This window comes from Rhinatrema bivittatum, chromosome 5 (genome assembly GCF_901001135.1).
Source record: "Rhinatrema bivittatum chromosome 5, aRhiBiv1.1, whole genome shotgun sequence".
In the NCBI taxonomy this organism is placed as follows: domain Eukaryota; kingdom Metazoa; phylum Chordata; class Amphibia; order Gymnophiona; family Rhinatrematidae; genus Rhinatrema; species Rhinatrema bivittatum.
In genome coordinates, this window is record NC_042619.1 from 247682124 (window position 1) to 247702583 (window position 20460).

Here is a 20460-nt window from a genome sequence, read left to right on the forward strand (position 1 = left end):
GTTTTGCTCCGAGCCTCGCTGCTCTTCTTCAGGCCATGCCTCTCTTCTTGGGCCAACGTGGCCTGCACTAGCATGGTCTCTTCTTCCCGCGCACGCACCCGCTGCTCACCACTTCCTCTTCTGGGCTGCAGAGAGGGGCGGGAAGAAGAGACCATGCCAGTGCTATGGCTGCGTTCCGCCCAGGCTATCAGCATTTTAAGCCCGGGTGGAGAACCTATTTCACTCGAGCAAGGGGAGCAGCTGGGTCAGCAGGGGACCGGGAAGTTGGCGACACTCCTGCATGTGCTTGGCAACACACCGGTTGAGAACCACTGCCCTAGAGGAAAGGCGAGACGGGGGGAGATATGATAGAGACATTTAAATATCTCGAAGGTTTCCATGCACAGGAGACTAGCTTTTTCAACAGAAAGGCTCTAGAACAAGGAGGGTCATGGGATAATGGTGAAAGTGGGTAGACTCAGGAGTAATCTTATGAAATATTTCTTTGCAGAGAGGGTAATGGATGCATGGAACAGTCTCTGTGAAGATTCAGTATCTGAATTAAAGAAAGCATGGGTTAAATACAGGGAATCTCAGAGAGATGGGAATTTTAAGAGTTAGATAAATTGTATGGATTTTTCTGCTGTCATGTTTCTCTGTTTTTAAAAATAAACTTTTTTCTTGTGTAATTAAAATTAAAAAAAAATAATTTTAATTTTTTTGTACTTTATTCCATTTTTTATCCTTATTATATATTCTTAGCCCATAGGTCCAGGTGACCCAGGAACCTTCAATGGCCTGAGAGCTGAAGGGAAGTTCTTTCAGGACTATCCCTCTGCACCTACTAAGGGTCACTGTACTAGCAACAGCCTTCTTTCCTCCTTCCCCCCCAAGTTCCGCTGATCCAGACAGATAGCAGATTTATACATGAGTCTGCTAAACCACAACATTATAGCCTCAGCCATGAGGCCTACCCAGTAAAATTTGGTTTATTTCTCCTAAATCAACTCCCGTGTAAACTGAATTATGAGATTATATATCTGTTATAAGCATTATGAATTATCTTAATTAGATAAAAATGTGTGGAACACAGCAAGGTGATTGTATCATTAGTGGAATGACAGACGTTGTGAGCACATTGTCTGTCATCTAAAATGGATGGGTATGTATTCAACATCACCGAAGTTTTAGGACAGTGGATCACTATCACAGCAGAAGCTCACTGAGCTCCATTTGTGCCTGAACACAGGCAGAACTAGACAAACAGAGTGAGAGAGATCATAAAATGAATAGAAGAAAATACAAATAGGATGAAGGTTAAGGGGACTGAGAATGAATTTAGTTTAAGGTCAAACAAACAGTTATTAAAATATAGGATATACAATTCAAGACACAGAGCCATGCATTAAAGCGTTTTTCCCATTTTGAGCCTATGACGAATGCTTAATACATCTTGCCAGTGGTGTCACGTGTATCTTTTCTCAGTGCTGACAGTTTTCTGTACTACTGCAGATGGACTAGAAAATTCTTGTGCTCAGTGTCAAAGATATAAATGTCACCTGAGGCTCCCCTTACTGTTGACTTCCTCATATTTAAGCTGCATGGTGATCTGTTCAAGTTATACAAGCCATCTCACCTTTTGCTGCCTCCCATTCCCAGCTCCATAAACTGCTTCCACTTTCAAATAAATAAAATATGACCAACAACAGAGACAGGAAAAGATTTTATGTTCCAAACGTGATGGTTTTATTTCTACTTTGATGCAAGACCAAAGCCTTCAGTACAACACAAAGACCAATAAAAATGGTCATGAAAAGAGATGGAGAACATGCAATGGACAAACTTTGGATCAGATGGGCAAGTGCGTGCTCTCCTCTGAAACATGAGGTGGTGACACCATTAAAGGAATAAATTTAATTTACAGTAACACTGAGGAACTAAACAGAAAATATGGCACAAACATTATAACTGCTGTACGTGCGTTCAAGTATCTCCATTATGGCGTTCATACCCTCTGGACTTTAGTGTTTTGGGGGATTACAACAATTCTTTGGAAGAATAGACAGTTCACATATTGTAAGAATTTTAAGGCCAAAATTTGTTCATTTTTGTTGTCATTTCCAGGCTAGGGTTCAGATGTTTTTCTGCTGAAAATGGTGTTAAGCATCCAGCTCAAATCCCAACCCAAGTTTATGGCCTCCTGAATTAAAGTTCTTGCCATCAACCAAAGCAGAGAGAGTTAGTTTCACACCTGTAAACAGGGAGCAGAGTTTTAGATGTCAGACACAGACAGCTTTTACTTCTTGTTGACAAATGCTTTCCTTTACTATTTATTTATTAGCTATCAGTTGGACTTGTTTCATCTCATCTAAGTGAACTGCATGAACCGTAGCTTGTATTCATAACACTGAATATGTATGTGTGTGAACCATGTAATGCTCTGTACTCTGCATGTGCTTGTATGCGTCTGTATGTGAAGAAATACAGCCCGTATGACCTCTACCTTTATTAAAAATATCTTAGTTTTCTCCCACTGAGCACAATTATTGTCTCTCAGTTTTCTGGTGTTTGCGAATTTACATAATAATTGAATTACATTACTTGATCACAACATACAATATAGCAAAATTGCTTATCTTGTAATAGGTGTTATCCCAGGACAGCAGGATGTAGACCTCACATATGGGTGACGTCACTGACGGAGCCCTGTTGCGGGAAAACTTCTGTCAAAGTTTCTAGAAACTTCTGACTGGCACTGTGAGGCCACTGAGCATGCCCAGAATGCCATGATATTCTCTGCCACAGGGGTCTCACTCTAGTTTGGTATTGTAGCAATAAGCTTTAGCAAAAAATAAAATAATAAAAGGTATGAGACCCAACTCCGCGGGGTGGCAGGTGGGTTTCGTGAGGACTACATCCTGCTGTCCTGGGATAACACCTATTACAAGGTAAGCAATTTTGCTTTATCCCAGGACAAGCAGGATGCTAGTCCTCACATATGGGTGATTAGCAAGCTAGAGGCTGAGTCATTGGGTATTGAAGCAACAGTGAAGTATTGTTGTTGGAAATGAGTCAGCCGAAAATCACAGCAGGTTGGTTGTAGAAGGAGTTGGGTTTAAACTGAAAACAAGTTCTTCAAGACAGATTGTCCATAGGTTGAATCTTGTCGTCCTTCTTTGTCCAAACAGTAAGGAGCTGCAAAAGTGTGGAGAGAACTCCATGTTGCTGCTTTACATATGTCAAGGATTGGCACTGAACGATAGTGTGCTACTGAGGTTGACATAGCTCTTACTGAATGTGCCTTTACTCGCCCTTGGAGAGGAAGGCCTGCTTTTTCATAGCAAAACTGTATGCAATCTGCTAACCAGCTGGATAGAGTATGTTTACCCACTGCTTTACCCGGTTTGTTTGGATCATAAGAAACAAAAAGTTGATTTGATTTCCTATGGACTGCAGTGCGGTGTAAGTAGAAAGACAGTGCACGCTTATAGTCCAAGGTATGTAAAGCCCGTTCTCCTTGGTGAGAATGAGGTCTTGGGAAGAATGTGGGTAAAACTATGGATTGATTCAAGTGGAATTCCGTAACTACCTTGGGAAAGAATTTTGTATGTGTTCGGAGAACCACTCTGTCATGTAGGAATTTGGTGTAGGGTGAGTACGTGACAAGTGCTTGTAACTCACTAACCCTTCGAGCTGATGTAATAGCTATGAGGAAGATAGTTTTCCATGTGAGAAATTTTAGATCACAGGAATCTATGAGTTCGAAAGGAGAATGCATGAGTCTTGTTAAGACCAGATTTAGGTCCCATTCTGCGACTGGTGGCCGAATTGGTGGTTTAAGTTGAGTTAAACCTCTCATAAACCTACTGACAAGAGGTTGTGTGGATATAGGTGCATCTCCTAACTTGTTATGGTAAGCTGAGATTGCACTTAAATGGACTCTTACAGATGAAGTGTGGAGACCAGAGTCTGAAAGATGGTATAAATAGTCTAGTAGAGAAATTGTAGGCCAGGAGAAAGACTCTATACTCTTTTGCCTGCACCACAAAGTAAACCTTTTCCATTTCGAAGAATAATTCTTTCGTGTTGAAGGTTTACGTGAAGCTATAAGCACTTGAGATACATTGGTTGAAAGATTGAGTGATTGTAAGATCAAGCTTTCAACATCCATGCTGTCAGGGATAGGGATTGAAGGTTGGGATGGCGCAACCGACCCTGATCCTGAGTTATGAGAGTGGGAGCTACTCCCAGGAGAATTGGATCCCTGACTGAGAGGTCTAGAAGTGTGGGAAACCATACTTGTCGAGGCCAGTACGGGGCTATGAGTATCATGGACCCTTTGTCCTGTTGTAGCTTCACTAGAGTTTTGGTTATGAGCGGTATCGGAGGATACGCATATAGAAGGCCTGAGTTCCAAGGGCGAGCAAAGGCGTCCTTGGCTGGCTGGTTCTTCTGTTTGTGTAGAGAACAGAAGTTGTCCACTTTGTGATTCAGATGTGACGCAAAGAGCTCTATTGTTGGTTGCACCCAACGTTGAAATATCCTGGTCGCTATTAAGGGATCCAGTGACCACTTGTGTGGTTGGAACTGACGACTGAGTTGATCTGCCACTACATTGTGAATGCCTGCCAGATAAGTGGCCCTGAGGAGCATTGAGTGGTTCAGGGCCCAGCCCCAAATCTGTGCAGCTTCTTGACAAAGGAGATATGAGCCCGTACCTCCTTGCTTGTTGATGTACCACATGGCAACTGTGTTGTCCGTTTGTATGAGAACAGTTTTGTGTGAAAGGCAGTCCTTGAATGCATACAGCGCATAACTTATAGCTCAAAGCTCTAGGAAATTGATTTGAAATGTTGTTTCGAGTTTTGTCCAAGTATCTTGGGTTTGGAGATTGTTTATGTGGGCTCCCCAACCCAAGGTGGATGTATCTGTAGTTAACGTTATCTGTGGGACTGGTTGTTGGAAAGGTAGGCCCTTGCACAAATTGTCTCTGTTCACCCACCAAAGAAGGGAGGAACGTAGCTGGTGGATTACTTGAATTGGAGAATGTAGTGGTTGGATGGCTTGGATCCATTGTGATCTTAGAGTCCATTGGGTAACTCTCATGGTGAGCCTTGCCATAGGAGTGACGTGAACTGTGGAGGCCATGTGGCCTAGTAAGGTTAGAAACTGATGAGCTGTTGCTTGTTTCTTTAAGTAAATTGATTTTGCCAATAAGGAAAGCGTTTCTGCTTGATCTTCGGGTAGAAAGGCCTTTGAGAGCATGGTGTTCAATTCTGCTCCTATGAATTGAAGCAGGTGTGACGGTGTGAGATGGGATTTTTGATAATTGATGAGAAAGCCCATGGAATGAAGTAGAGCAATTGTTCTGTTGAGGGAAGCTATTGCTCCTTGTTGAAATTGACTTCTGATGAACCAGTCGTCTAGATATGGAAAGACATGGACACTTTCCTTGTGCAAGTGTGCTGCTATTACTGCCAGCCATTTGGTGAATACTCTGGGAGCAGAGGCAAGTCCGAATGGTAGTACTCTGTACTGGAAATGTTGATGCCCCACCATGAAGCGCAGATACTTGCGATGAGGAGGGAATATTGGAATGTGAGCGTAAGCGTCTTGAAGATCCAGAGAACAAAGCCAATCTCCTGTTTGAAGCAGTGGAAGCATGGTGCCTAGAAAAACCATCCTGAATTTTTCTTTCTTCAGAAATTTGTTGAGATTTCTGAGGTCTAGTATGGGACGAAGGCCTCCGGTTTTCTTTGGAATGAGGAAATAACGGGAATAGAATCCTCTGCTCCTCTGAGACCGGGGCACTGGTTCTACAGCCCTGGCTTTCAGAAGGGTGGATAATTCTACTTGTAGTTGAAGCATGTGATTTTCGTTGAGATGAGAATGAGTCGGAGGAAAATCTGTGGGAATTGAGAGGAAACTGAGTTGATATCCTCAAGATATTATGGACAGAACCCATTGGTCTGATGTTATTGGTATCCAACTATTGTAAAATTTGGATATCCAACCTCCCACTGGAAGTTCTGTTCGAGGATTTGAGAAAAGGCTGAGTTCTCTGGATGGGATTTCAAAAACCAGCAGCAGGTCCTGTTTGTGGAGGAGGTTGGGGCCTAGCTGCTCTCTGTTGCAGTCTTTGCAACAGAGAGCATCTAGAAGGACATGTAGAACGCTATAACCAAAGAATGCTTCTTCAAGCTACAGGTCCTGAAGCATCTAAGACCGCTCTTACACTTCCAGATTTCCGTTCTGTGCTTCAAGCAATACTGTTTTCAAAGATCGACTATTGCAACGCTCTTCTACTCGGTTTCCCCGCTTCTTCGACCAAACCTCTACAGATGCTGCAAAACGCAGCGGCCAGGATCCTTACAAACACACGGCGCAAGGACCACATCACACCAATCCTAAAAATCTTACATTGGCTTCCCATTCAATATAGAATACTGTTCAAAGCTCTCACTATCATCCACAAAACTGTCTACCAACAATCCACTCTCCAACTCACCTTCCCTCTGGAACTACATACATCCACAAGGCCAATAAGAACTGCCTATAAAAGTACGCTCAAGGCCCCTCCCAACAAATCATCAGTCCACAACTCTATTCACAAGCGAGCACTTTCGACAGCAGGTCCACTACATTGGAATTCGCTTCCTCAAGACTTACGCCAGGAACAATGCCATCTAACCTTCAGAAAAAAAACTTAAAACCTGGCTGTTTACACAAGCCTACCGTTGAAGGAACCCATCTTAACCAACTCTGTCTCTCACCCCACAACCCACTCTTTTCCCTCCCCCCCTCACCTCCCCGCCACTCCTCCCACCGGACATACCATGTAAATATCCGCTGATTATAATCCATGTTTCTGTATTACTAATTTATTGTTTTTGTTAATTTATTGTTTTTGCTGATTATATCTATCACTCATTAATGTTATAGTTTAATTCTGCCCTATCTTCCGACATCCATGTTTTATGCTCCCTGTTTTAATGTAACTTGTCATTTCCACTTAGACGTTAATTGGTTTCCCCATGTTCTAATGTAAACCGGTACGATAAGACCTGATCTTGAGTATCGGTATAGTAAAAGAAGTTAAATAAATAAATAAATAAATAGAAGGCCTGGGTCTAGATGCAGGAGGGTAATATCTCCTTTGCCGGTAGAAAGGCCGTCTGGTGTCCTTCCGTGGAGGCCTACGGACAGCATGTACGAGGGGATCCTGTGGGAGGGAAGAGAGCTGTCTCAGTGTTTCTGTGTGCTCTTTTAATTGAGACACAGCATCCTGCACCTTGGATCCGAATAGGTTATCTCCCAGGCAGGGGTGATCCACTAACTTATCCTGGACCTCTGGTCTAAAGTCTGAGGCCTTGAGCCATGCCCATCTTCTGGCACTGATGCCTGATGCAGCTACCCTTGAAGCCGTCTCAAAGCCATCATAGGCAGCTCGGACTTCATGTTTTCCGGCCTCTAGACATTTGTTGATGATGGCCTGTGCAGCCTCCTGGTATTGAGTGGGAAGAAATGGAACAAATTCTTCAATTTGTTTCCATAAATTCCTTTGGTACTGGGTCATGTAGAGGTGATAGGACGAGATCCTAGAGTTCAACATTGCGCATTGAAACACCTTACGACCCAGGGAATCCAGAAACCTATGGTAAACCTGGGGGGTTTGATGAATGAACTCTTGTTCTTTTTTACCTTTGCTGCTCTGATTCCACGACCACTGATTGGTGAGGAAGTTGTGACTTTTGGTATCCAGGAGTGGATTGTACTAAATAAGTACTATCTATTCTTTTATTAACTGAAGGAACAGAGCAGGGATGTTCCCAGAGACGATGTTGTAGCTGTAAGAGAACATCATGAATTGGAATTGCCATCACTTGTTTTGGAGGGTCAGCGAACTGTAGTACCTCCAAGGTCTGTTGTCTAGTATCCTGCTCTGTTTCCAATTTAAAGGGGACGGAGTCCGCCATCTCCTGCACGAATGTGGTGAAAGTGAAATCTTCTGGAAGAGATTGTTTTCTGGGATGTGGTGGTGATGGGTCAGACATAAAGCCTTCTGAAGAAGTGTCTGAAGCAGTGTCACTCCATGTATCATATTCTGGAGTTTTCTGCGGTGGTGCTGAGGCTTTATGTGGGGGAGGAAGGCCAGGAAGTCCTGGTAAAGGGTCTTCAGAAGAAGAGTCCTCTTCCCTTGGATTAGATGGCAAAGAATCCAATAAGTCCTGGTATCTTTTCTGCAGGATGTTATACAGTGCCTCTGTGGATCCTGGAGCCCCAGGAAGGGGTGGCACCATTGTTGGAAACATTGGCATCGAGGAAATTGGTGTCTTCGATGGTCTTTTCGTGGTCATCGATGCTTTCTCATTTTTGCCTTATGTTGGTGCAAGGGTGAAGATGGGCATCGGTATCGGAATCGATGAAGCAATTGTCATCGATGTAGTCTCTGAAAAGAGAGGAGGCATTGACATTGGAATCGACGGCGTGGTCATCAGTGGCATCGATGTCACTGGCATCGGGGTTTTCTCCGGCATTGGGGGTAATCCCAGCATCGGCGATGTCGCCGGTATCGATACTGCCATCGTCATCGGTAAGGCTACCGGCATCGGTGACGTCACCCGCATAGGAGACGTCACCGGCATCGGCATGGTCGCCGGAAGCTGTTCTTTCAGGGCTTGCATTACTGCTTCTTTAATGAGTGTAGTCAAGTCCTGTGGTACGGGTGGAATGGTTAGAGCCGGTGGAGGAAGAGACAACATCTCCTGCGATGGCTGTGTAGGTTGTACTGAGGGAGGCCTAGATGACGGCGGTGTATCTTTATGTTTTGGCCGTTTCCCGCTCATTTCCTCCGGGGAGGGAACTAACGGAGATGTCGGGGCATGACGATGCCGATGCTTGTGTTTAGGCCTTACCTCGGTTACTGATGTTACCGATAACGTCGACGTTGTCGGCGATGCCTGATCCCCGGATCCTTCCGATTGACGTTTTTTCAGCAGGATTTTCTTTGTAATCCCCGCTGGGGAAGATTTTCTCGATGTCGAAGGTGAAGGAATGAGTTGCAGGTGAAAAAGTTGTTCAATTTTTTTCTTGCCGAAGTTTCCTGCCCTTCGGGGTCATTTCCTGACATTGTTGACAGGACGAAATATCATGTTTTTCGCCTAGACAGACGACACACTCGAGGTGTGGGTCTATGACTGATATGGTCCGATTACAGGTCGGGCATTTTTTAAAACCTGAAGCCATGGTAGTATCGACAGCCGTCGATGAAAATTGAAAAATATTTTGAGAGAAAAAAATCAGCGTTTTTCAATAGAAAACGCTATGAATATCTCACCGTCTGGTGAGATAAAATGAGAGTGAGATCCCGTATGGGAGATAATCTTTTTAAAGAAATGACTTTTCAGTCAGAATTGAGTGTAGAAACTCAGAGGACTCCTATCTCCGCGATGCTTACAGCAGCGCGGAAAAACGAAGACTAGAGTGAGACCCCTGTGGCAGAGAATATCATGGCATGCTGGGCATGCTCAGTGGCCTCACAGTGCCAGTCAAAAGTTTCTAGAAACTTTGACAGAAGTTTTCCCGCAATAGGGCTCCGTCAGTGACGTCACCCATATGTGAGGACTAGCATCCTGCTTGTCCTGGGATAAATTAATAAATAAACCCATATTTGATTTGATCAAATATAAACCCCTTCTACATACCAGGTCGAAGACTCTGAGTGTATCCAACTCCAATCAGACTGGCATTGTTGACTTTAGCCTATAGGAATGAAGAACAGAAACATTATAAACACAAATATATTTTATTATCTATTATTAGTTAAATAAGTTGTTCTTGATACCGTATTATACTGTTTTAATGTAATTTGGATTTCAGCTACTATTATTCTGTTATATGTACACGCAATTGCGTATTTTTGTTCTATGTACACCGACGTGATATCTTTGATGAGCAGCGGTATATAAAAACTAATAAATAAATAAATAAATAAGGTCACTTGTCAATCTATTTTCTCAATCTTCTGAAGAAATAGTTCTTGTCAATATGCAAGTAATATCAGGGACAACTAGACTTTTCAGATTAAAAGTGGTGGCCATGTCAACAAATCCTTATATTTATGATTAGCCTCTCTACAGACACTTAAATATATATATAGACAGACAGACAGAGAGATTTATATATCTATATATTATACCATGTATGCCTTACATATCCTTATGCAGGGCCCCACCTGTAGAAAGGCTATGCATTTAGAGAAGGAGAGAGGAACAGACCATGTATGCCACAGCACCCCAATGTAAAGCTGCTGCAATAGTAGTTTCCTAGAGCAGTTGTGAATTTATGAGTTGAAAGTTTAAGGGATAGAAATATTTTTTCAGTTCCCTTTATCTTGGAGAAAACCTAGCCCAATCCTAGGACCTGCAAATCTCCTGAGGAGACACTTGCTGCACCTCGGCCCAAGAGGCCACCTGAGCATGTCGAGCATACCTTCAACCCTTCAGTCACCGGTCGACCCTTAGATATATATGTCAAAGCAATTGCCTCCTTAAGCCAGTGCGCGACTGTAGCTTTAGTCGCTTGCCACCTCTTCTTTGGCCCACTCCAGAGAACAAAAAGGTGTTTTGATCTATGAAAATCATTTGTAACTTTCAGATATCGCAACAACACCCTCTTCACATTCAACAGCTTCAGCAACCTTGCATGAGGCACAGAGGAATCCAAATCCGGAAATGCTGGAAGCTCCACCGATTGATTAACATGAAAAGACGAGACCACTTTGGGCAGGAAGGAAAGCACCGTACACGACAACTCATGACTCCGAGATCTGCAGAAAGGGATACCAACATGACAATGCTTGGATCTCTGAAATCCTCCTGGCTGAACATATAGCTATACCAGGAAGACCACCTTTAGAGTCAAGTCCTTCAAAGTTGCCCTTCTGAGTGGCTCTAACGGAGCCTCACACAAACCTTTAAGCGCCAGATTAAGATTCCAGGGAAGACACACCTTCCTCACCAGAGGTCGCAAATTCTTAGCTCCTCATAGGAAACGGATAATATTCAGATGTGCCAATACAGGATGGCCCTGCAAACTACCTTGAAGACAGTTCAACACTGCTACTTGCACCCTAAGAGTTATAAGCCAGCCCCTTGACTAAACCCTCTTGAAGAAAGGACCAAACATGCAGTACTATAACCTGCAGAGATTGCACTCCATTGGCCATACACCAGGATTCAAAGACTTTCCAAATATGCACATAAGCTGCATACGTGGAAGAACGCCTGGCTTGCAACAATATAGTAATGACTGGGTCAGGATAGAACCTCCTTCTCAGCCTTCTCCTCTCAAAAGCCAGGCCATGAGATGACTGTGAGCCGTCTGTTCTGAACATACTGGACTTTGGCGGAGAAGATTCGGCAGATGACTGACCACAGAGGCCCATCCTTGGCCCTTCTTACAAGATCTGGGAAACATGGTCAACATAGCCACAAGAATCACGTCGCCTGAATGTGTCTCTATCTGCCATATCACCTTGCCCACCAGTGACCATGGGGGAAACACAAAGCAGAAATTCTTGAGGCCACAGGAAGACCAGAGCATCAATGCCCTCTACCCCATGCTCACTTTGCCTGCTGAAAAAACGTGAGGCTTTGGCTCACCCTGGTTCCCATTAAGTCCAGATGGGGGAACATCCATCTGTTGCAAGTTAGATCCACAGTGCTCTGCAACAGCTCCCACTCTCCGGTGTCCAATGTCCTCCAACTTAGAAAGTCCGCCTGAACATTATCTACCCTGGCAATGTGAGAGATTGCTATCTGCTCCAAGTGCTGCTTCACCCAAAAAAACAACTCCTGAGCATCCTGCACCACTGCCCGACTCTTAGTACCCCCTTTTTGGTTGATATAAGCCACCATCATCACTTTGTCCAACAAGACTCTGACCAGATGCCCACACAGTAACGGCAGAAAGGCAAGTAAAGCTTTCATCTCTGATTGATAGACCAACCACAAGCCCCGTGCTGATGATCACAAAAGGCTGGCATCAGTGGTGATCAACACCCAATCTGGAACCTCCAGCTTCACACCACGTTTCAGACTGGCATTCAGAAGCCACCACAAGAGGCTCTCTCTGACTTCTCCTTCGAGTCTGAGAGGAAGGTGAAACTGCTCCAACAATGGATTCCACCTGGAAAGGAGAGCCCTCTGAAGAGGTTGCATGTGAGCAAAAGCCAAAAGAACCAAGGCCAACATTGAAGCCATAGAGCCCAGGACTTTAAATAGTCCCATGCCTTGGGTATCTCAAAATCCAGATGACGAACCTGTCTCTGCAACTTCGAGATTCTCTCATCTGTCAGGAATACCTTTCCTTCCTGCGTGTTGAACCGAGCCCCTAGATAGTCCAGAGTCTAGGAGGGGATGAGATGACTCTTTGCAAAGTTCACTACCCAGCCTAGCAACTGTAATCATTGCAGTATCTTCTGCAAGGTCATTGCCACTACTACCATCACCTTAGTAAATTCCATGGAGCCGTTGCCATACCAAATAGAAGAGCCCGAAACTGGAAACGTTCTCCTAGAATCATAAAGCGGAAAAACCTCTGGTGCTCCTGTCTGATGGCTATATGTAAGTAAGTCTCTGTCAGATCTAAAGACACTAGGAACTCCCCTTTTCACACCACTGCAATAACCGACTGCAGAGTCACCATTCAGAAATGTGGCACTTTGAGGGCCACATTCACCCTCTTTAGGTCCAGAATTAGATGAAAGAACCTCCCTTTCTTTGGTACCACAAAGTAAATGGAGTACCTACCCGTTCATTGCTTTGCTCGCAGAACCAGCACTATCACCCCCAATTGCTGAAGGTGGTTCACTGTATCTTGGATCGCTACACGCTTGGCGAGAGAAACACAAGGGGACACCAGGAAGGCATCTCAAATAGGATGAGAAAATTGTAATGCATAACTGTCTTTTATTACACTTAAGACCCACTGGTCCATGGTAATTTTGGCCTATTCCTCGAAAAAGAGCATTAGCCAGAACCGAAGAGTGGACTAGCCTTGCTTCATTGCAAGATCTTTGCTGCCCCTGCTCCTGGGTTATCCCTGGATGGCCTCCTGCCACCCTGAAAGGACTGACCCCCAAGACTAAGATCTTCCTGTGGGCTGCCTTTGAGGTCCACTGGACCGCTTAGCTTGACAAAATCTCTGCCTCTCTCTAAACCTAGGACAAATGGGAAAACCTCCCCGTCCTCTAGGTTTATCCTCCAGCAGCTTACGCACCTTGGACTCTCCCAGATGCTTTATAATCTGTTCCAGGTCCTCTTAGAATGAGAGCTTGCCCTTGAAAGGCAAAGCCCCTAACTGAGCTTTGGACTACACATCCAATTTGGACTACACATCCAATTTGGACTACACATCAAATTTCTCAACCACAGCAACCTCCTAGCCAACACCGCTGACATTATGATCCCGCGGGAGCTTCTTATAAGATCATAACAGGCATCTGCCCCATAAGCCACCGCGGCTCCCAGGCGCTCAGCTCTCTCTGCCACTGTTCCTGACATAGCCTGCATCTCCTGTAACTGCTGAACACAGTGCAAACAGGCCCTCTGCATAAGGCTGCTACACACTGCTGCTCTAATCGCAAGGCTAAAACCTCAAAAATCCTTTTGAGATGAAGCTCCAACTTACAATCCTGCACATCTCTCAGCCTGCCACACCAGCTATCGAAATGGTAGTCTTCTTGGTGACCACTGAAACTGAGGCATCGACCTTGGGAAGAGCTAGGAGCTCAAAGGTCTCCTCTGATAAAGGATAAAGCTTGGACATAGCTCTACCAAACTTCAAGCCGGATTCTGGAATGTTCCACTCCTGATCCATTAGCTTCTTCAGACTTGTGGAAAGGAAAATCCTTCACTGGGCCACGCAACCTGTCCAGGACGGGTCCGTGCCCTCCAAGTCAGATTCCTCCTGCATCATCTTGATTCCCAGCTCCTAAACCACCACTGGAATCAAAGACCAAAATTCATCCCTGTGAAAAAGCATCACAACCTTGGGATCATCCCCTTCTGCTACAGGCACCTCCTTGGGATCTCCATCCATGGCACCCATATCTGACGAGCCATCTGGCAAAGGCCCTGCTCTAGGAGGTACCATTGGTGCTGCATCAGGGTATCAGATTCCTCCCTGTCCCTCCGCAAATCCCAGGGCGCTGCAAACTGGCCCACACCCTGTGAATGCCCTCCATATGCCACTTTTTGGAAGGAACCGCTTCTTCCCCCATAAACTGGGACCTGGACTTTCCGCCCAATCTGGCCCCATGCTCTACAGCTGTCTTTTTAAGCCAAATAAGCTTTAACCATCAAGAGGACAAAATTAGGAGAAAAAGTCTGGGACTCTTCCTCATTCCCCCTCCATGGGAAAATTCCAAGCATCCACACCAGCTGAATCCAGAGGGAAATCTTCTCCCTGGGAACAACTCTAGCCACCAGCAACTTTGGGTACTGCAGGAGACCGCGTTGGAGAGGATCTCCCTGTTCCACATGCTGTTGCTGATGGCCTTGCTGCCTTAGACAAAATGGCCACCACTTCTGTGTCGAAAATCCCCTCACCTGCTGAAGGCCTGGAGACCCAGGATGCCATGGCAGATCGGGACCTAGGGGAGAGTCTCCCAAAGAGCCCTCTCCCCCTTCTACACACCCAGAGCAAAACCCTGCCTGTTTAGCTTGCCATGTGTTCCCCCACCGGCGCAGCAAGAAGTGCCGCACGCCATGCCACGTGGCCTCGAGAAGCGAGTCCCAGTGAGTTGTGCCGCACTGTGGGAAAACACTTATCTCCTTTGGGGAACTCATCAGACAGCTGCCAGAAGCTTCTGCCTCTGGCCCTCAACTCCCTGTCAAGTTGCAGCCACTGGAAGAAAGGGCAGACTCTGCTTCTGGGTTTTATTTTTTAAATTAACTTCAAGCACCAGCACTAGAAAACAAGAAAAAGGAATACTTCCCTGCTGTTCAAGTATGCACTTGCAGAGCCGTCAGCTGAGGCCACTGCTACCTCATGGGAGATGAGGGATCTGGACCACCAGATATCCACTCCACGGCACCTCCGGATGAGTTACCAGAAGAGTCACCAACCCCCTGCTCATCCGCCTTAAAACCAGGGAGATTGGCCCCACCAGGACCTCACAAACCCCTGGGAGGTTAAGGAAATTCTCTCTCTCTATTTCACTTTTTTTTTTCAGGAACAACCAGCACAGACTACTGACTGGACTAGATGATAGCATCCTGTTGTCTTCGCTTCTGGCCAAAGAAAGGAAACAGCTGGCTTGGGTGAGAGATAATACCTGTTCACTTGGTAGCTAGACACTGAAAGACATTTCTGTGTGGAATTGGCTTACCCTAGGTTCTAATTGTCTGCTTTGTCTAGATATTAGGATTATAATAACTATTTTAAAATTACTGGCTGGTCTGTTCTGTATGTCTATATTCCCACACTTGGTATTCATGTTAGTGGCTGTAATACACTCAGCCCAAGAAAATGCCCACATGGAAAAAATCTTGGAGAAGGTGAGGATACTCATCTAGTATCCAGAGGAAGCAGGACAAAGAAGAAGTGGTATACACATGATACTTAATTACAGAATATACCCAATCCAGTAAACACCAGAGAACCAAGAAGGTATCTAACTGGTATAAAAGAGAAATAGAGGAATGAAAATAAAGGCATGGATCCAACCAGACTGCCAGAGCCTCAACATTAATCAGGTACCATTTTCAGAGAACTCTAAATTAGAAGAAGTGTCCTTGTACAGAGTCCTGATAGTCCCTAAATTCCAGCTGTATTTAGCTGGAAAGAATGGACTGTAACTATACTAACTAACTTAGCCCTTATAACTTATGGTGACTTACTCTGTACATCTGAAAGTATTCTCTGAGTTACGGTTACACTTACAGAAAGAGAGGTATCTTCATCCCACTGATACTTTGCTGCAACTCCGAAACGAGTGTTATTGCTGCCAGCAGTCCAGGCTAGATTGACTGAAGTTTCCACATTTTTATTAACTTTCTGGTAGATGGAACCTCCAAACTCTGTGCCATCATTCCTGAATCAGAAAAGAGAGAGAATCAATCATCAATATGGTCTAACCTCCAATAAAACAGCCAGCAAATTTCACTCTCAGCATAAATGGAGAGGACCTGGTTATTCTTCTCTGTTCTACGAGTCTTTTTCTGCCTTTTCAAAAAGTATGTGTACTATTTTTCTCCATCCTAACTGCCCACATAAACAGTAGGCACTTTTAACGCACGTACTTTACAGATGCTAACTGTCAAATGGAAACAATGCTCACAGTTTCCTTTTGAAAATATTCTGTAATATGTATGGGCAAAACAAGGCCATGTAGATTGCAAATAACGTGGGCTTTTCAAATCTGCCCATATATGCTTAGCAGCAACAGAAGTCAACAATATGGTTTGTTGTTGATACTGTCTGCTTTTATAGTTAACTAGTTTGACAGAAACATACAATTTACAATTCCCCATATAAAATAATCACAGAACTGAAAAATTACAAATAACAGCATAAGTTGGTAAAATAAGAGGAAAATTGGTTCTTACCTGCTAACTTTCATTCCTTTAGTATCTCAGATCAGTCCAGACTCCTGGGTTTTGCCTCCCTGCCAGCAGATGGAGACAGAGAAAGTTTCACTGACACTGTAAATAACTCAGTGTGCCACCTGCAGTCCCTCAGTATTGACCTGTACCCAAGACAAGATGACAGCAACTACCATAAATTTCTAAGCAAACTCCCTCCCCTCCAACGAGCCAGAAGATGGTGAAGTTGCCCAAAAAAAACCAATGGAAAACTTGTTTCCCAAATTTAACCTAAGCAATCAGCATTGAAAACCTCCAACAACTCCGTATTATATACAAAGCAACTGTACGAGCGGCAGACTCTACCCCCAGAAAATGGGCTGGTCTCTGGACTGATCTGTGGTACTGCAGAAACAAAAATTAGCAGGTAAGAATCAATTTTCCTTTCCCTGTATGTATCCAGACTCCTGGGATGTATCTAAGCTCCCTTTAACTGGGGTGGACCCGGAGAGTTCCACTCATAGAACACTCTCACCATAGCACATGGAAGTCGGAGCCCCTGCAGCCAAGCAATAATGCCTAGCAAAAGTGTGCAATAATTTCTAAGTAGCCCCCCAGAAAATTTCATGCGGAGACACCTGTTGTGACTCAGTCTAGGAAGTCACCTGAGAATGTATCAAGTGCACCCCTAAACCACCCCCTCCCCCCCAGTAGCAGGCACCCTTTAGAAACGTAAGTTGACTTGATCACTTCCTTCACCTACCGCACAATTGTAGCCTTAGACGCCTTACTTCCCTTCTTTGGACCATTCCACAGTAAAAAGAGGTGATCCGATCTACAAAGAGGTGATACAATCTACGGAAATCATAAGTAACCTTTAGATACCTCAATAATGCACACCTCCCATCTAAAAGCCTAAGGTGAACAAATCCAGAAAAGCTGAAAGCTCCACTGTCTAACTAAGATGGAATTTCAAGACTATCTTAGGCAGAAAAGAAGGCACCATGCATAAATATACCCCTGAATCAGAGATCTGTAGGAAGGGATCTTGACACGACAGCACCTGGAGCTCCAAAATTCTCCTAGCTGAACAAATAGCCACCAAGAAAACTACTTTAAGAGTCAAATCCTTAACCATAGGTCTCTTTAGTGGTTCAAACCGAGCCTCACACAATCCTCTACGGACTAGATTCAGATTCCAAGATGGACAAATGTTCTGTACCTGAGGAAGCAAGTTCTTAGCTTCCCAAAGGAACCATATAACATCCAGATGTGCGGCAGAGGATACCCTTTCACTTTACCCCAGAGACAACCCAATGTCGCTACCTGGACTCTCAGAAAGTTAAAGGCTAGTTTGTTGATCAGAACATTTCTACAGAAAACCAAAATATGCAACAGCAGCAGACCAGGACTCAAAGATCCTTCAAATTCGTAAATACATCAAGAATGTAGAAGGTGCCTAGCCTGCAATAAGGTGGAAATAACTGCTTTGGAATATCCCCTCCATCTCAGTCGTCTCTCCTCAGAAGTGAAGCCATGAGATGGAAGTGAGTCGCCTGACCCGAAAATATTGGGCCCTGGTGGAAAAGAGTCTACCAATGTCCGAACCTCAGGGGGGCCTGTCTATGACCATGTTGATCAGATCTGGGAAGCAAGGTTGATGTGGCCACTCTGGAGTTACCAGGATCAGGTTGCCCGGATGTTTCTCTATCCACTATAATCCCTTGACCATCAGAGGCGACGGAGGGAAGACAAAGAAGAATCCCTGGAGTCCATGGCAGCACCAGAGTTCCGATTCCTTCCGTACCGTGTTCTGTTCAGTGGCTGTAAAACCGTGACACCTTGGTGTTCTCTTTGGTCAGAATACCCACAACTTCCGTGCATGAGACACACTGCTGCCTCCGACAGATCTCCTTCCCCAGGGTCTAACTTTCTCAGACTAAAGAAAATCTGCCTGGGAGATCACGTGACACTCTGAGGTGGTAAGATGAGACTTGTCCAGCTCTGATCTCCATTTTCACTTCATCCACCCCCATCCGTTGCTTTTAGTTGTTCTTTGGCTGCCTGCTTGGCCAGACGGGTGTTATGTGCATCAGTTAGATTTTCTGGCGTGATCACAGGGGAAGTTGATGCGTTTAACCAAGAAAGAGAAGGATAAGGAGAAAGAAAAGAGCAAGCCGGGATCCAGCAAAATGGTGGACAGGCTTCAGTCGTCTGACCCTACAGCATGGTAGGAGCCAGCCCTCACAGAAATTAAAACAGTGGTGGTGGACACATTGGCCCCAGAATTCCAAAAAATAGTGGATAAGCTGGAGGATTTCACTACTCGCATGGCAGCTTATAAGACCTGCTACAGCGAGCTAGAACTGCACACTTCAGACAATCAGGACACCATTACCACCATCCGTGAGGAATTGAACTCCGCGGCAATGCAGCTTTGATAGGAGGAGCGGCTGGAGGAGCTGGAAAACTGCTCCCGCCACAGTAAAGGAAAATTGGTTCTTACCTGCTAATTTTCATTCCTGTAGTACCATGGATCAGCCCAGACTGCTGGGTTATGCCTCCCTTCCAGCAGATGGAGACAGAGAAAAACTTGAAGGGCACCCCTGTAAGTAGAATGCGCCACTTGCAGCCCCCCTTCAGTATAATCAGTATCAAAGCAGAAAAAGGAATCAAACTGGTAACAGGAATCCAAAATTTAAATGTTCAAACCAAACCTATGAGACTCAACTATGTACAAAATAAGCACATTTATGAAAGCTTCATCCTGCTATATAGCGTGACAGAAAAAATTGAAAAAGTCTCGAGCGGAATCAAAACTGGGTGGGCGTCTGGGCTGATCCGTGGTACTACAGGAACGAAAATTAGCAGGTAAGAACCAATTTTCCTTTCCCTGTACGTACCTGGATCAGCCCAGACTGCTAGGATGTATCCAAGCCGCCTTACATGGGGTGGGACCTAGAAAGCCCCGCTCGAAGCACACTGCTGCCAAAGCTCTCTGAGTCGGGAGCCCAAACATCCAAATGGTAAGGCGAGCAAAGGTATGCAAAGATTTCCAAGTTGCCACCCTACAGATCTCCTGGGGGGAAATCAACTGACTTTCTGCCCAGGACGCCGGCTGAGAACGAAGCGAATGAGCCTTAAGACCATTTGGAACCGCTCACCCGTGACATATGTACACTGAAGCAATAGCATCCTTCAACCACCGAGCAATAGTAGTCTTGGAAAATGTATGCCCTTTCTTGGGATTGCTCCACAAGACAAAAAGGTGATCCGACAGGCGAAAATCATTAATGACCTCCAAGTAACGCAGCAGTGCCTGCTTGACATCCAAACGGATCCAAATCCGGAAACGCAGGCAACTCAACGGACTCGTTCACATGAAAAGCAGATACAACCTTAGGCAGAAAGGATATCACAGTTCTAAGACAAACACCAAAATTGGAAAAAATAAGAAAAGGTTCACGACAAGATAGAGCCTGAATTTCAGAAACTCTCCGAGCCGAGCAGATAGCCACCAAAAACACTGTTTTGAGCGTAAGGTCCTTCAGAGTAACGCCCTTGAGCGGTTCAAAAGGAGGTTCACACAACGTCCTAAGGACCAAATTCAAACTCCAGGATGGATAAATAGCTCGACGTGGCAGATTCAAGTGCTTAGCACCTCAAAGGAAACGAACCACATCAGGATGAGTCGCTATGGACACACCTTCCACCTTTTCATGTAAACAGCCTAACACCGCCACTTGAACCCGTAAAGAACTGAAAGCTAGCCCCTTCGCCAACCCCTCTTGCAAGGCTAGAATGTGGACTATCGAGGCCCGCCCAGGGGAAACTGTCGACCTACTACACCAAGAGTCAAAAACCTTCCATACTCTGACATAAGTAAGAGAGG

At 44.9% G+C, this 20460-nt stretch overlaps 1 protein-coding gene across 4 annotated transcripts in view; it reads right to left on the reverse strand.

Annotated features, from left to right (window-relative positions):
- Nucleotides 1-1702: 1702 nt before the first annotated feature.
- Nucleotides 1703-20460, reverse strand: part of VDAC3 (voltage dependent anion channel 3) — a 114668-nt gene continuing 95910 nt past the window's right edge. For all 4 annotated transcript variants that reach the window (XM_029603706.1, XM_029603707.1, XM_029603708.1 and 1 more), the window contains 3 exons: nt 15928-16078; nt 9684-9741; nt 1703-2230 (listed from right to left, as the gene is read on the reverse strand). In XM_029603706.1, coding sequence (XP_029459566.1) covers nt 2139-2230; nt 9684-9741; nt 15928-16078 — 301 coding nt within the window. In that variant the 3' untranslated portion in view covers nt 1703-2138. The remainder of the gene's footprint in view (nt 2231-9683; nt 9742-15927; nt 16079-20460) is intronic.